Here is a 17478-nt window from a genome sequence, read left to right on the forward strand (position 1 = left end):
GTACAATGCCATTGGCGGGTCGCTTCGTTATCTATGGCTTGTCCTACAACGACCGGCGAGTCTGTAGGGCCGGCAAAGGCGGCAGATAGCTTCAAAAGCCAAACCAATATTCGTGAGGATGGCACCTGCGAAATGGCCAGAAACAAAATGGCGGCGCCAAAGCATTGCACACCCGCTGCTATTGTCCTACAACGACCAGCGAGCCTGTAGGGCCGGCAATGGCGGCAGATAGTTTCAAAAGCCAAACCAATATTCGTGAGGATGGCGCCTGCAAATGGCCAGAAACAAATGACGGCGCCGAAGCATTGCACCCCCTCTGCTGTTGTCCTACACAAAGTGTGTCCTTCACCTGTAGGGTACGAGGTTGCCCCACTCACCTCCAACTGGTTCTCTCCAACTAGCTGCCCCTTACAAAAGGTGTAAGTGGTCCATTTCCATGGTACAGTTGAGGGAATTTCCATATCACTGTTTGATTCAATTCTCATCTCCAACCCTCGTCATAAAACCAATCTGGTCTTCCTAAAAAGCAGAGTGGCTTCCTGCTAGGGCAGATGAAGATCATAAAACAGCCTTCAAAGGCCTGCAGAGCAGTGGCCATGATTGATCTTAGCATGAATGAGAGTTGAGGGTCACACACTGGCCGGCAGTACTGGGAACAGTTTGTCTAGTGCCCAGGGCAAGGGTGCGGAACTGTGCCCCCCGCCCCCACTGTTAATGCATGCCATAGAAAGGGTTCACTGTCCTGTGTCCTTCTCTATCCCATTGCTCCACTGTGCCCGGGGCACCTGCCCCTCCTGCCAACTTTTTCCCGGCCCTGTTGGCAAGTTTGATTCCCTTGGGGGGTCTTTAGTGTCTACACCCGTTCAGTACTGCAACTCAGAGTCTGGGAAGAAGGACAATAATGAGCTCTTGGAAGACCTGTTGGACAAGTCTTCTTTATTCCTGCAAGCATGAATGCAATTTGTTGGGACCCACCTGACCCAAGGGTAGATGGAGGCCTTGTGTGTAAGTGTCGTAGTAGGCATGAGTATGCTAGCCTACAAAGTAGACCCCTCTCCTATCCTCTTCAGTACCTATCTTCTCCCTCGCAATTGGTTTTTATGTATATCCCTAACCCTTTCCTTGAAGATCCAGTTTTCCTTCGTTAAAATCACGGCGCCCCAAGCAGAGCACGTCGGCTAAGCTAACAGGTGACAAAACGATATGGAGCAAAGTTCCCCCAGCTGGACCATGGGTATAGATAGCGAGAGTCAACTTTTTTGGGAGTAGACCTATCAGAAAGCCAGATCCTTTGGAGGCTAAGTGGAGAAACCGTGAAGGAGCTTTTATCGACATCGGTTCTAGCAACGCAAAGTAAAATCTCCCCAAAATGCTACAAACGATCCCTAAAAATTAGGAAAGAAATGACTGAGCAAGTTCTCTATCCATCAGTATGATACAGACATTTCGCGAAGGCCTCACGAGAGTAAGTGTTGTGCAATCACCTTGAGAAGAACAGTTATCGTCTACAAAAAACAGATAGAAAGTGGAGAGGACGCCTTTGGTGGCCATTCGGAAGAACGAGAATAGAGGAGGAGGAGGAGAAGACCTACACAATGGATGAGTTATCAGCAGTATGCACATTCAAGAGTGTGTTTCAGGCACAATTACCCCCAAGTCTTCTTGGTATGAGTCGTTTCCAAAAGAGCAGCCTCGGTTTATGTACAGTAACAAATAAATAATCAATAATATATTTTCTAAGTGAGTTCCACAATTCTATCAGCAGAAATGACCCCAAACTGAGGTCACTGAAGATCAGAAGAAGCAGTTGAATGTTGTACCGTGAAAGCCATCAATGAAACCAGGAAAATGGAGATGAAGTGACCTCAGCTTCACCAATGGATGGAAGTCTTCGGTTTTAAAATGAGGAAAGAAATTTGAGAGCCATTGATGGCTTGCTTTTAAAGGCTGACTGAATTTTCAATTTCAAATCAGCAAAATACATTCCAGGGGGATCAAAACTCAAAGTTGTACAGAAGAGCCTGTCCCCTGCCAGAATGATGCAGAGAAGGCCCCTTGTTGAGATAGCAGAGGTCTCTCTTGCAGAGGTCCAACCTGTCCCCTATAGCTGTGCAATCACCGTACTGATCTGGCAGGAGGTGTGCCCTCTGCAGAGGGACCACTGCTTCCACAGAGAGCAAGGGTCCTATCCTGAAGCATGCTGACTTTTCTACTTAGGCCTTGGAAGCTTTCTAAAGAAAAGGGCTTTCCACGCCTGGAAATGGAAAATTCAATGAGGCTGTACGGGTCAGGCTTCTATGTTGTCATCCTCATCCTGGATTCCACAGGATAGGAATATTAACTTTTTTTAGACTCTGCTGGCTACGTCCTTATTCCAGGGCAGTGACGGCCTACACAGTAAAGCCAGGGATTAGGATGATGGCTCAGAAGTCTTTACCTTCACAGAAAAGTCAACAATGGAAGCTTCTCCATTTCTATCCTCATGGGTTCGCTTTAAAACGGTTCACGTTAAACCCAACGGCTCAATCAGTTATGATCACTTTACCTCCACTTGTAACTTGTTTGAATGTATGGTTGGAGCTCAACGTTTCTAAGCTTTGATGGTTATGGTTCCTGACATTACAGCAGACGGTGAGAGCGTTCCAGCACAACGACACAGCACACGGCGGTGGATAAATGTAACGGGGCATCTGCCACGGGATTTAACAGTCTGAGCGCTGAGGGCCCACCTACACAGAGGGGTCATCTCCACAAAAACATTGCACAGACTCAGTAGTCGTCAGTAGTATTTTCACACCCAGCAAAAAAAAAACAAAAAACATATAAATCTCACATTCAAGTTTCTCCAAACTGAGCGTAAATGTGTAAAATACATGAAGAACACATTGTGAGGACGGAGGAGCCGAGTTATGGGGTGTATGACATATGGGACACCAGCAGGAACACGCAGCCGAGGACAGATCCTACCGCCGGCCTTCAATCACCACAAATAACATTCAATTTGAATAATCGATTCATTTACAATCCTGATTCAGCAAAAGGGGTTCGTTCTGGTTGTGTGGAAGACGATGTCGGTCTTATGAGTGGTCCATACTTTATGGGGTATATTGAAGATTAGATGGTCGGGTGGTCTTTCTGGAACAGCAATGATAGGAGAAGTGGATATTCTACATTCCTAGATCCATACCCCATGCAGAGGAAATATGGTGGTGAGATTGGGCAGAGGGTGTGAGATTGGGCAGAGGTGGTGAAGATGAGATGGTTGGGTGGTCTTTCTGGAACAGCAATGATAGGAGAAGTGGATATTCTACATTCCTAGAACCATACCTCATGCAGAGGAAATATGGTGGTGAGATTGGGCAGAGGTGGTGAAGATGAGATGGTTGGGTGGTCTTTCTGGAACAGCAATGATAGGAGAAGTGGATATTCTACATTCCTAGATCCATACCCCATGCAGAGGAAACATGGTGGTGAGATTGGGCAGAGGGTGTGAGATTGGGCAGAGGTGGTGAAGATGAGATGGTTGGGTGGTCTTTCTGGAACAGCAATGATAGGAGAAGTGGATATTCTACATTCCTAGAACCATACCTCATGCAGAGGAAATATGGTGGTGAGATTGGGCAGAGGTGGTGAAGATGAGATGGTTGGGTGGTCTTTCTGGAACAGCAATGATAGGAGAAGTGGATATTCTACATTCCTAGAACCATACCTCATGCAGAGGAAATATGGTGGTGAGATTGGGCAGAGGTGGTGAAGATGAGATGGTTGGGTGGTCTTTCTGGAACAGCAATGATAGGAGAAGTGGATATTCTACATTCCTAGATCCATACCCCATGCAGAGGAAATATGGTGGTGAGATTGGGCAGAGGTGGTGAAGATGAGATGGTTGGGTGGTCTTTCTGGAACAGCAATGATAGGAGAAGTGGATATTCTACATTCCTAGAACCATACCTCATGCAGAGGAAATATGGTGGTGAGATTGGGCAGAGGTGGTGAAGATGAGATGGTTGGGTGGTCTTTCTGGAACAGCAATGATAGGAGAAATGGATATTCTACATTCCTAGATCCATACCCCATGCAGAGTAAATATGGTGGCGAGATTGGGCAGAGGGTCCAACAACAATATGGAGGTCATGTCATCTTTTCACTTTATGTTAAAAACCCTCCGGCTGACCTCAGATGCTCCAGTCCAACCAGAATGGTCCATTTTACCATAACCCCATGAGTGTCAGCATTCTTTTACGCCACCAAAACTTTAATCTTGTTTTCCAAATTATTTTATTGGTAATTATGGTGGACGTGGCAGTCCTTAGTCTGATCTGGTGATTGGCTCTCAGAGGATAGCAGGGGTTCCTCAGAAAGTTATCAGTGTGTCCTCAGTGATATGTACCTGGACACCCACTCATGTTCAGAGGTCAGGTAGAGCTATAGAACATGCGTGACGCTTTACTAGAGACTTTGTAACAGAACCAAACCGATGGAGAAGATCTGAAGGTCAGTCATGTCCAGACTTTTCCACAACCCAACCCCTACCCTCCCTGCCCCCCAAATGAATTAAAGTGACTGGACAGGTGAAGAGTGCTGAGCTCACCATTAGGACGTCATAGTATGGCTTAGATCATGCCAGATGTATACGTGAACCAAACTGATGGAGAAGATCTGAAGGTCAGTCATGTCCAGACTTTTCCACAACCCAACCCCTACCCTTCCCCCCCCCCAAATAAATTAAAGTGACTGGACAGGTGAAGAGTGCTGAGCTCACCATTAGGACGTCATAGTATGGCTTAGATCATGCCAGATGTATACATGAACCAAACTGATGGAGAAGATCTGAAAGTCAGTCATGTCCAGACTTTTCCACAACCCAACCCCTACCCTTCCCCCCCCCCAAATAAATTAAAGTGACTGGACAGGTGAAGAGTGCTGAGCGCATCATTAGGACGTCATAGTATGGCTTAGATCATGCCAGATGTATACATGAACCAAACTGATGGAGAAGATCTGAAAGTCAGTCATGTCCAGACTTTTCCACAACCCAACCCCTACCCTTCCCCCCCCCCCAAATAAATTAAAGTGACTGGACAGGTGAAGAGTGCTGAGCGCATCATTAGGACGTCATAGTATGGCTTAGATCATGCCAGATGTATATGTGAACCAAACTGATGGACAGGATCTGAAGGTCAGTCATGTCTTAGATCATGCCAGATGTATGCATGAACCAAACTGATGGAGAGGATCTGAAGGTCAGTCATGTCTGGACTTTTCCACAACCGAACCCCTACCCTTCCCCCCCAAATAAATTAAAGTGACTGGGCAGGTGAAGAGTGCTGAGCTCACCATTAGGACGTCATAGTATGGCTTAGATCATGCCAGATGTATACATGAACCAAACTGATGGAGAGGATCTGAAGGTCAGTCATGTCTTAGATCATGCCAGATGTATACATGAACCAAACTGATGGAGAGGATCTGAAGGTCAGTCATGTCTTAGATCATGCCAGATGTATACATGAACCAAACTGATGGAGAGGATCTGAAGGTCAGTCATGTCTTAGATCATGCCAGATGTATACATGAACCAAACTGATGGAGAGGATCTGAAGGTCAGTCATGTCTTAGATCATGCCAGATGTATACATGAACCAAACTGATGGAGAGGATCTGAAGGTCAGTCATGTCTTAGATCATGCCAGATGTATACATGAACCAAACTGATGGAGAGGATCTGAAGGTCAGTCATGTCTTAGATCATGCCAGATGTATACATGAACCAAACTGATGGAGAGGATCTGAAGGTCAGTCAGGTCCAGACTGTTCCACAACCCTCCAAACAAAAAGACAAGGTGACTGGTAGCTGGGCAGGTGAAAGGGTTGGGCTCCCCATTAGGGCTTCATAGTATGATGTACTCATGAACTAATAAAGTTTGCTACAAGACTTTTAGTCTCAGATTGAGGTAATAACCATCCATGAGCCTACAGCCTTGGAGGGCCCAGCCATTGACCTGATTCTAGAATACCTCCCTCTTCCCCGTCTGTGACAGGAGTACCATCAGTACATGACTGGAAGAGACTTTCACAAAATTTTGGAGTTTTGTATAACATGTTTTGTGTTGTGTTGACTAAGGTGAAGACCTCACCGGGGCCCTGTTTGTAATTGGCCCAGTGCTTCTTAGGGCACCTTCTGATACAAAGTCACCCCTGTCATGAAGGTGATCTGCCACGCCTTGGTGGGCCTATGATGACCAGCTAGATGTCACACAGGAAAGGTGTAGAACCGGTAACAGGATTGTAGATTAAAATCAAGAAATACAACATGACTTTTGACTTGAGTATAGAGGAATATTGAGCAGATGGTGAACACCATGGTCACCACTCCTTCCAGCATCATCATCCAGATGTTATATAAAACCCATAAATATTACGGAACAATCAGCACCGACTGTTCCATCAATAAGAGATGAGGGGATCAAACCATATACATTCTCTGTACCAATCTGTAAGCAATCTGTGTATTCCAAAATCTTCAAATGTATGCTTCGTGGGAACCAAGTCAAGTCTGCTCTTCCTTGCCAACTCTGTAAAAAGACTTTTCCACAACCCAACCCCTACCCCCGTAAAGGCTGTGCGAGAGAGAAGCACCAAACAGAGTGCAACGAATAATAAATAAAAATGGTAAAATTGCACTGCTGGCCATATCACAAGAAAAAAACCAACAGGTCACGCCAACAATGGATGGAAACACCTCCACTAGTTAGCCAACCAAAGGAGAGATATCACCAAGGACGGAAATGACTAACATGGACACTGCGGGAACCATGGAGCAAGGAACGACAAAAACACCCCACAGACTGTAGAGAAGAGGGGACTGTAGTTGTATCCTGGTTTAATTTCATGGCCATGTTCCTTGATCAGAGTGGAAGAATCCCATCAGATAGGCTAGGGGAGGACTGCTGGCGACACGTTGAGTTGCAGATCAGTCCCAAACACCAAGCTGATCAGGACTTTTCTGTCACTCAACGACAGCCCTGGTTTTGTTTATGTGCTTCATTCACATGCTCTGGTTTCCTGATGTCACGGAGCTCATTTGGCCACCATCACCAGTCCTCCCTAGTCCATTTAAAGGCTTTCATAGTAGCTCACCCTCCATTTTGATGAAAGGGCACGACCCTAAAGCTAAACCAGGATACGACTTTGGTCCCTTCTTCTCTACAGCCTTTGGGTTGCTTTGTAGTTCCTTGCTCCATGGTTCTTGCAGTGTCCACTTCAGAAGTTTCCATCCATGGTGACATCTCTACCTAGAGAGGGAGTTTCCAGTTGGTGTAGCCTGGTGTTCCAGTGCTGGAACCATTAGAGTTTAATTGATGTTCCAATGGTGGAACTATTGGTGTTCCATTTGTGGAACCATTGGTGTACAATTGGTGTTCCAATGGTGGAACCGTTGGTGTTCCATTTGTGGAACTATTGGTTTTCAATTGGTGTTCCATTTGTGGAACCACTTGTGTTCCAGTACTGGAAACATTGGTGTTCAATTGGTGTTCCAATGATGGAACCGTTGGTGTTCCATTTGTGGAACTTTTGGTTTTTAATTGGTGTTCCACTGGTGGAACCACTGGTGTTCCATTTGTGGAACCACTGGTGTTCCATTTGGGGAACCATTGGTGTTCCAGTGCTGGAACCATTGGTGTTCAATTGGTGTTCCAATGGTGGAACCATTGGTGTTCAATTGGTGTTCCAATGGTGGAACCATTGGTGTTCCATTTGTGGAACCATTGGTGTTCCAATGGTGGAACCATTGGTGTTCCATTTGTGGAACTATTGGTGTACAATTGGTGTTCCATTTGTGGAACTATTGGTGTACAATTGGTGTTCCATTTGTGGAACTATTGGTGTACAATTGGTGTTTCATTTGTGGAACTATTGGTGTACAATTGGTGTTCCATTTGTGGAACTATTGGTGTACAATTGGTGTTCTATTTGTGGAACCATTGGTGTTCCAGTGCTGGAACCATTAATGTTCCATTTGTGGAACTATTGGTGTTCTATTTGTGGAATCCTTGGTGTTCCAGTGGAAGGATTTTTCCTGGTGACACGTTCTGATCAGGTCACTTCCATTTTTATCAAGTGAATGTCTTTATATCCGAATTTTCCAGTGTGCGGCTTTGTGTTTCGATCCTGGGGACTGGGTTTATGGGTTGGCCAATCATCTATGGGTTGGATAATTCGATATTTGATGAATTTGAAAGGCCTGATGAAGAAGAATGACCTGATCTGCAGAACATTGGGGCCGGATTCCCTCACCTCTTACCCTGCCCTTGTGTATTTGTGGTGATTGGGGCCTAGAGGCTCGGAGAGGAAAACATTAATGATAAGACAGGACAAGAAGCGACAACAAAATGGCGGTGATCAGGATGACGGCATTGGAAGAGACGTTTGTGGTGACTACATTGGTGATTGAGATATTCCACTCATATATATAGGAAGACAGTTCTCATCCATGAAGACCCCCGTAGGAGGGGGTCATATTCGACATTCCCAGGATGAGGGTGTCGGGTTCATCCAATCCGCTGCGAGGAATAATCAGTATCACAGTACGGTGCGTGCGCTCTTTATCTGGGAATTCTCCTGTAGAGGATACTAAAGGTAAAGTGGCTCCACGTTGGCGGCCTCAGTCATTGGATGATATATGATGTACTCTACCTGATTATCGTCATCGCCTCGCTGTTACATCATGGCAGCCAGAATGTGATAGGAAGAGAAGAAAAGGTCTGCGAGCCAATAGCCGCAGCCCAGGATCATGCATGCCGCATACTGCCTCCCGGGATCGCTCCAGGCGCTGATATCATAGAAATGTTCTTTAATATCGCTCTTCCGCATTTCCTCTCTCCCTCCACGTTGGAGCTTCCGCTCCATGTTATCGTCACCCGCTCCGTCCGCCTACTCCGTGTCGGGTGTCTGTGCTACCGAAGATTTCCTGGCGTGACGTCCAAGGTGCCAGGACCTGGCTTGTGCCCAGAGTCTGCCCCCCGCACTCCCGCCCCTAACTGCCCGGGTCAGATGAGTGTCTCTGAGGGGTCCTCAAGTCCAGAGGGTCCTCCAGGTTCCCGGGAAGAGACAGGCGCCGGGCGCTGGAAGCTCCTTCAATGTTCAGAGTGTGGGGCGCCAGGGGCATTTCACACATTTTGTACTCTACGCCCTCCATGTCCTGGCGTTCATAAACCTGAAAGAGAGAGAGAGAGAGTCAGCAAATCCCCCGCAGACACATTACTACCGATCAATACATGTGGACGTGGACTGCAGGAAACGATCGTTAGATGGGGCAACCATCAGAAATGATGGAGCCTCCTATGGCCTCTGTCACCACCCCTATCCTCCTCAAGGAACTCCCTGCTGATCTAGAGGGCAACGTGACTCCCTATATTCCCTGGTGGTCTGGCGGGGCCACGCTCTCTTCACATACTGACCGCGTGCAACAGAGAGCGCCACATCTACGACGTCAGTGCAAGTCTCACACAACAGCACTGATGATGGAGCTCAATGCTGGGGGCGCCACATTCGGGGCACCAGGCTACCTATAATCCACGCTGATGATGGAGCTCAATGCTGGGGGCGCCACATTTGGGGCACCAGGCTACCTATAATCCATGCTGATGATGGAGCTCAATGCTGGGGACGCCACATTCGGGGCACCAGGCTACCTATAATCCACGTTGGATGGAGCTCAATGCTGGGGATGCCACATTCGGGGCACCAGGCTACCTATAATCCATGCTGATGATGGAGCTCAATGCTGGGGACGCCACATTCGGGGCACCAGGCTACCTATAATCCACGTTGGATGGAGCTCAATGCTGGGGACGCCACATTCGGGGCACCAGGCTACCTATAATCCACTTTGATATCCTTGTACACCCCAACCTTCATTCTAACCCAAATCCTACTAACCTTCACCACAACCCTAACCCTTCACCCCAACTCTAATCCAACCCTCCCCCCATAACCTTCACCCCAACTCTAATCCAACCCTCCCCCCATAACCCAAACCCTTCACCCCAACTCTAATCCAACCCTCCCCCCATAACCCAAACCCTTCACCCCAACTCTAATCCAACCTTCCCCCCATAACCCTTCCCCCAACTCTAATCCAACCCTCCCCCCATAACCCAAACCCCAACTCTAATCCAACCCTCCCCCATAACCTTCACCCCAACTCTAATCCAACCCTCCCCCATAACCTTCACCCCAACTCTAATCCAACCCTCCCCCATAACCTCAACCCCAAATCTAATCCAACCCTCCCCCATAACCCAAACCCTTCACCCCAACTCTAATCCAACCCTCCCCCATAACCTCCACCCCAAATCTAATCCAACCCTCCCCCCATAACCCTTCACCCCAACTCTAATCCAACCCTCCCCCATAACCTCAACACCAAATCTAATCCAACCCTCCCCCCATAACCCAAACCCTTCACCCCAACTCTAATCCAACCCTCCCCCATAACCTCCACCCCAACTCTAATCCAACCCTCCCCCATAACCTCCACCCCAAATCTAATCCAACCCTCCCCCATAACCTCCACCCCAAATCTAATCCAACCCTCCCCCATAACCCTTCACCCCAACTCTAATCCAACCCTCCCCCATAACCTTCACCCCAACTCTAATCCAACCCTCCCCCATAACCCTTCACCCCAACTCTAATCCAACCCTCCCCCATAACCCAAACCCCAACTCTAATCCAACCCTCCCCCCATAACCTCCACCCCAACTCTAATCCAACCCTCCCCCATAACCTCCACCCCAACTCTAATCCAACCCTTCCCCATAACCCTAACCCATCCCCCATAACCCTATACACTTACCCCCAACATTTTCACCCTAACTGTAAGTTGACCCCGGTCACATGACCCTCCCCCTCCCCTTCAGAATGATCATTAATGTCCTATTGTGATTGTCCTCGTTTTGTTCAGTGTGTAGGTTGGGAGATAAATCCGGAGGTTACATGCAGAGACCTCCCCCCCCCCCTCGGTGTCACATTGGGGTCACTGCAGACACAATGATGTGGGGGGGCACGCTGTACCTGAGAAGACGATGCCAGTGTCGGCTCTGCACACGGCGGGCAGCTGGACATCTGTGGGGGGGAGGAGACGGCGCTGTACGCTGGGGGCCCCAGGAGCATCTGCTTCTGTAATAACTGCATGATGCTGTTTATATCATTCACCATGCGGCTCTCCAGCCTGGGGAGGAAACAGAGGCAAACCATGAAACAGGCGGGGCATACAGGAAAAGGGGAGGAGACAAGAGGAAAGGGACGATTTATCTAAAGCAGGGGCGGAGCAAACAGCATTATGGGAGATACAATGAGAAGCAAGGGGAGTACACAGGAAGAAGGAGAACAATATATGAGGAGGAGGAAAAGGCACAAGGCAGGGGAGGATGCATCCTAAGCAGGGGTGGAGCATAAAGCATCATGGGAGATACAGGGCTGGGATTGATATATATATATATATATATATATATATATATGAGGAGGGAGGGGAGGATGCATCCTAAGCAGGGGTGGAGCATACAGCATCATGGGAGATACACGGCTGGGATTGATATATATGAGGAGGGAGGGGAGGATGTATCTTAGGCAGGGGTGGAGCATACAGCATCATGGGAGATACAGGGCTGGGATTGATATATATATATATATATAGGAGGGAGGGGAGGATGCATCCTAAGCAGGGGTGGAGCATACAGCATCATGGGAGATACAGGGCTGGGATTGATATATACATATATATATATATATATATATATATATATGAGGAGGGAGGGGAGGATGCATCCTAAGCAGGGGTGGAGCATACATCATGGGAGATACAGGGCTGGGATTGATAGATGAGAAGGGAGGGGAGGATGCATCCTAAGCAGGGGTGGAGCATAGAGCATCATGGGAGATACAGGGCTGGGATTGATATATATATATATAGGAGGGAGGGGAGGATGCATCCTAAGCAGGGGTGGAGCATACAGCATCATGGGAGATACAGGGCTGGGATTGATATATATGAGGAGGGAGGGGAGGATGTATCTTAGGCAGGGGTGGAGCATAAAGCATCATGGGAGATACAGGGCTGGGATTGATATATATATATATATATATATATGAGGAGGGAGGGGAGGAGACACAAGGCAGGGGAGGATGTATCTTAAGCAGAGGCAGAATCTAGAGGATCATGGGAGATACGGGGAAGGGGTGGAGCTATTTGGAGGAGGGTGGAGAGCAAACAGAAAGTAGGTGGGGAGGATGTATCTGAAGCAGAGAGGGTGCCTATAAGATCATGGAAGACATAGGAAAGGGGTGGAGCTATTTAAAGGAGGCGGGTAAACAGGAAGAGGAGGTGCTGAGAATGTATCTAAAGCAGAAGAGACATACAGGGGAGACAGAGAGCTAGAGAGGAGTCAGGAGCAGGGTGGGGGGTTGGGATTGCACAGGAAATGAGGGAGGGGCATACAGGACAAGGGGAGGAGTCACAGTGCAGGGGAGGATATATCTCAAGGAAAGGACAAGAGGGTAGGGAGTGCACAGGAAGAGAAGGCGGGGCATACATGACAAGGGGAGGAGTCACAGTGCAGGGGACGGTATATCTCAAGGAAAGGACAGGAGGGTAGGAAGTGCACAGGAAGAGAGGGCGGGGCATACATGACAAGGGGAGGAGTCACAGTGAAGAGCTAATTGAAGGAGAACGATACGGGGCGGAGTGCCTAGGAGTGGTGGGAGGGGATAATACAGGATAAGGGGAGGAGCTCATTAGAAGGCGGGGTTAGTGGGGGACGTCCCCTCCCACCTGTTCAGCTGTTTCTGCAGTTGGTCCAGCCGGTTCCCCAGTTCACATTTTTGGCGCCGACTTATGGAAGGCACAGGAGCGCCGAGGGCGGAGTGGGCGGGGATGGTGCATCGCGGCAGCTCCTGGTACTGACGGCCGCTTCGGTCCCCCCAAAAGCTGAAGATGTTTGACACCCCAGAAAACGCACCTGATGGGGGGAGGAGAGAAGAGTTATTCATAGCACCAGTGGGAAGGAAGTCTGGGAGGGGGGTAAATGGAGGAAGTCAGGGTGGGAGGGGGGGTAATTGGAAGTCGGGGTGGGAGGGGGGTAATTGGAGGAAGTTGGGGTGGGAGGGGGGGTAAATGGAGGAAGTCGGGGTGGGAGGGGGGTAAATGGAGGAAGTTGGGGTGGAAGGGGGGTAAATGGAGGAAGTCGGGGTGGAAGGGGGGGTAAATGGGAGGACGTCCATGTGGGGGGGTAAATGGAAGTCGGGGTGGGGGGGTAAATGGGAGGAAGTCCATGTGGGGGGATAAATGGAGGAAGTCGGGGTGCGGGGGGGTAAATGGAGGAAGTCGGGGTGGAATGGGGGGTAAATGGGAGGACGTCCATGGGGGGGGGGGGGTAAATGGAGGAAGTCGGGGTGGGGGGGTAAATGGAGGAAGTCGGGGTGGGGGGGTAAATGGAGTACGTCGGAGTGGGGGGGTAAATGGAGGAAGTCGGGGTGGGGGGGTAAATGGAGGAAGTCGGGGTGGAGTGGGGGGGTAAATGGAGGAAGTCGGGGTGGAGTGGGGGGGTAAATGAAGGAAGTCGGGGTGGAGTGGGGGGTTAAATGGAGGAAGTCGGGTGGAGGGGTAAATGGAGGAAATCGGGGTGGAGGGTAAATGGAGAAAGTCAGGGTGGGGGGGGTAAATGGAGGAAGTCAGGGTGGGGGGGTAAATGGAGGAAGTCAGGGTGGGGGGGTAAATGGAGGAAGTCAGGGTGGGGGGGTAAATGGAGGAAGTCTGGGTGGGGGGGGGTAAATGGAGAAAGTCAGGGTGGGGGGGTAAATGGAGGAAGTCGGGGTGGGGGGGTAAATGGAGAAAGTCAGGGTGGGGGGGTAAATGGAGGAAGACTGGGTGGGGGGGTAAATGGAGGAAGTCTGGGTGGGGGGGTAAATGGAGGAAGTCGGGGTGGGGGGGGTAAATGGAGGAAGTCGGGTGGGGGGGTAAATGGAGGAAGTCGGGGTGGGGGGGGTAAATGGAGGAAGCCAAGGTGGGGGTGGGGGGGGTAATTGGAGGAAGTCGGGGTGGGGGGGTAAATGGAGGAAGTCGGGTGGAGGGGTAAATGGAGGAAGTCTGGGTGGGGGGTAAATATAGGAAGTCTGGGTGGGGGGTAATTGGAGGAAGTTGGGGTGGGGGGGGGGGGGTAAATGTAAGATGGCAGTCAGATATTATTATCTATGTCAATCGGCGGGCTGCACAATTTTGGTAAAATTTTGGTCCAACCCGTTTGGTCCAATCACAGCCGCCGATCTCCAACCAGAAAAACGGAAAACCAAATCTAGATGAACCCGATGGAGTACAAATAGTCGGGGGCGGGATCCAGGTGGTGAAGGGGGCGGAGTTTCCACCAACATTCTTCCAATTCAGGGAAATGTTTCCAGATTGTGTGTCCAGCAACCCTCGTCTCCCCCCCCCCCCCGACCCCTCCCCCCCCCGCCCCTACTGGCCTGGAGGACAAGTGCTGGCCCTAAGGTGACCGCTATTAGCCTGGACCCCAAACTTACCCCAACCCCACCCTAACCCCAACCTAACCCCACCCCCAACCCCACCCTAACCCCACTCCAACCCCAATTCCAACCCCAACCCCACCCTAACCCCAACCCCCAACACAACCTAACCCCCAACTCCAGCCCCAACCTAACCCCAACCCAACCCCAACCCTCAAACTTACCCCACCCCAACTCAAACCCCCAACCTAACCCCCAAACTTACCCCAACCTAACCCAAACCCCCAACTTAACCCCAATCCCAACCCCCAACCCTAACATGGACTATAGTGATGGGACTTTGATGCTCCTTGAGTAGCGGAGTGTAAAGTCGCACTGAAGAGCAGAACTTCAATACTTCTCTATTACCAAAAAAGGAAGCAAAAAACACAAAAACGCACCAAAAGTCGCACTGCAAACCGCACAGGAAAACCCCAGAAGACGCAACCTACATAGCGGTGGGCGGAGCCTTTGTTACATTGTTCCCAGGAAGTTGGAATCTTTATGATTGGGAATGGTAGTGGGGTGTACAGAGGGGATCCCCCCGGCGGGGTGTACAGAGAGGAGCCCCCCTGGTGGGGTGTACAGAGCAGGAGACACCCCCCCCCGGCGGGGTGTACAGAGGGGAGCCCCCCCGGCGAGGTGTACAGAGGGGAGCCCCCCCGGCGAGGTGTACAGAGGGGAGCCCCCCGGTGGGGTTTACAGAGGGGATCCCCCCGGTGGGGTGTACAGAGGGGAGTCCCCCCAGCGGGGTGTACAGAGGGGAGCCCCCCCCGGTGGGGTGTACAGAGGGGATCCCCCTTGGCGGGGTGTACAGAGGGGAGCTCCCCCCGGCGGGGTGTACAGAGGGGATCCTCCCCGGTGGGGTGTACAGAGGGGATCCCCCTTGGCGGGGTGTACAGAGGGGAGCTCCCCCCGGCGGGGTGTACAGAGGGGAGCCCCCCCCGGTGGGGTGTACAGAGGGGATCCCCCTTGGCGGGGTGTACAGAGGGGAGCTCCCCCCGGTGGGGTGTACAGAGGGGATCCCCCTTGGCGGGGTGTACAGAGGGGAGCTCCCCCCGGCGGGGTGTACAGAGGGGATCCTCCCCGGTGGGGTGTACAGAGGGGATCCCCCTTGGCGGGGTGTACAGAGGGGAGCTCCCCCCGGCGGGGTGTACAGAGGGGAGTCCCCCCAGCGGGGTGTACAGAGGGGAGCCCCCCCCGGTGGGGTGTACAGAGGGGATCCCCCCGGCGAGGTGTGCAGAGCTGGATCCGCCCCCCTCCCCCATACCTGACAGATGATTGCACACATCCCCGGTGCTGGGCTCGGCGTCCCCCTCCCCCACGCCGGTGACGGTGAAGTTGCTGCACGTTGCTCGGGTCGGGGACAGTTCCACCGTGTTGCTCGCCGGGGCCGGTTGCTCGTCATCGCTGGACGAAGGACAGGACGGCCCGCTGCTGCGCTCTTCACCCCAACTCTTGTCCTCCGGCGCCAAGTTGTTCCTGCTCACCCGGCCCGACCTCTGACCTTTCCTGAGCTCCCCGGCGCTCTGCGCATCTGCAGGAGGAAGGCGAACATTTCCATCTCATGTCGTTGTCAGCCCCGCCCCCTCCATACACAGCCACACCCCCGGCCAGACAAGGTCAGGTGACCAGGTGATCGATCTGCCTGTGTATGGAGAGACTGCAGGAAGCCCCGCCCCCTCCTCACCTTTGTCTGTCCGTCGGCGGAAGGAGAGTTTCCGGCGTCTCAGCTTGTTGAACCCGTTATCAGAGTCACCGCTGCTGGGGGACCCCGGTATCATGTTAGTCTGCAGAGAAAAAACATTGTCATAGAGAACAACAGAGACCCAGTACTGTCATATCATAGAGAACAACAGAGACCCAGTACTGTCATATCATAGAGAACAACAGAGACCCAGTACTGCCATATCATAGAGAAAAACAGAGACCCAGTACTGTCCTATCATAGAGAACAACAGAAACCCAGTACTGCCCTATCATAGAGAACAACAGAGACCCAGTACTGTCCAATCATAGAGAACAACAGAGACCCAGTACTACCCTATCATAGAGAACAACAGAGACCCAGTACTGCCCTATCATAGAGAACAACAGAGACCCAGTACTGTCATATCATAGAGAACAACAGAGACCCAGTACTGTCATATCATAGAGAACAACAGAGACCCAGTACTGTCCAATCAGAGAACAGAGACCCAGTACTGTCATATCATAGAGAACAACAGAGACCCAGTACTGTCCAATCATAGAGAACAACGGAGACCCAGTACTGTCATATCATAGAGAACAACGGAGACCCAGTACTGTCCAATCATAGAGAACAACAGAGACCCAGTACTGTCCAATCATAGAGAACAACAGAGACCCAGTACTGTCATATCATAGAGAACAACAGAGACCCAGTACTGCCATATCATAGAGAACAACAGAGACCCAGTACTGTCCAATCATAGAGAACAACGGAGACCCAGTACTGTCATATCATAGAGAACAACGGAGACCCAGTACTGTCCAATCATAGAGAACAACAGAGACCCAGTACTGTCCAATCATAGAGAACAACAGAGACCCAGTACTGTCATATCATAAAGAACCACAGAGACCCAGTACTGTCATATCATAGAGAACAACAGAGACCCAGTACTGTTATATCATAGAGAACAACAGAGACCCAGTACTGTCCAATCATAGAGAACAACGGAGACCCAGTACTGTCATATCATAGAGAACAACGGAGACCAAGTACTGTCCAATCATAGAGAACAACAGAGACCCAGTACTGTCCAATCATAGAGAACAACAGAGACCCAGTACTGTTATATCATAGAGAACAACAGAGACCCAGTACTGTCATATCATAGAGAACAACAGAGACCCAGTACTGTCCAATCATAGAGAACAACGGAGACCCAG

General features: G+C 50.4%; 1 protein-coding gene across 1 annotated transcript in view; it reads right to left on the minus strand.

The window, feature by feature from the left end:
* Positions 1–8403: 8403 nt before the first annotated feature.
* The window catches only part of LOC149429075 (voltage-gated inwardly rectifying potassium channel KCNH2-like), a 30731-nt gene continuing 21656 nt past the window's right edge, over positions 8404–17478 (minus strand). The window contains exons 7-11 of the mRNA XM_089666764.1: positions 16253–16352; positions 15833–16099; positions 12836–13022; positions 11080–11236; positions 8404–9217 (exon numbers count right to left, since the gene is read on the minus strand). Of these exons, the coding sequence (XP_089522890.1) occupies positions 9038–9217; positions 11080–11236; positions 12836–13022; positions 15833–16099; positions 16253–16352 (891 nt within the window). The 3' untranslated portion in view covers positions 8404–9037. The remainder of the gene's footprint in view (positions 9218–11079; positions 11237–12835; positions 13023–15832; positions 16100–16252; positions 16353–17478) is intronic.

Source organism: Staurois parvus, unplaced genomic scaffold (genome assembly GCF_062004578.1).
Source record: "Staurois parvus isolate SC_StPar_1 unplaced genomic scaffold, SC_StPar_1.0 ptg002826l, whole genome shotgun sequence".
Lineage (NCBI taxonomy): Eukaryota > Metazoa > Chordata > Amphibia > Anura > Ranidae > Staurois > Staurois parvus.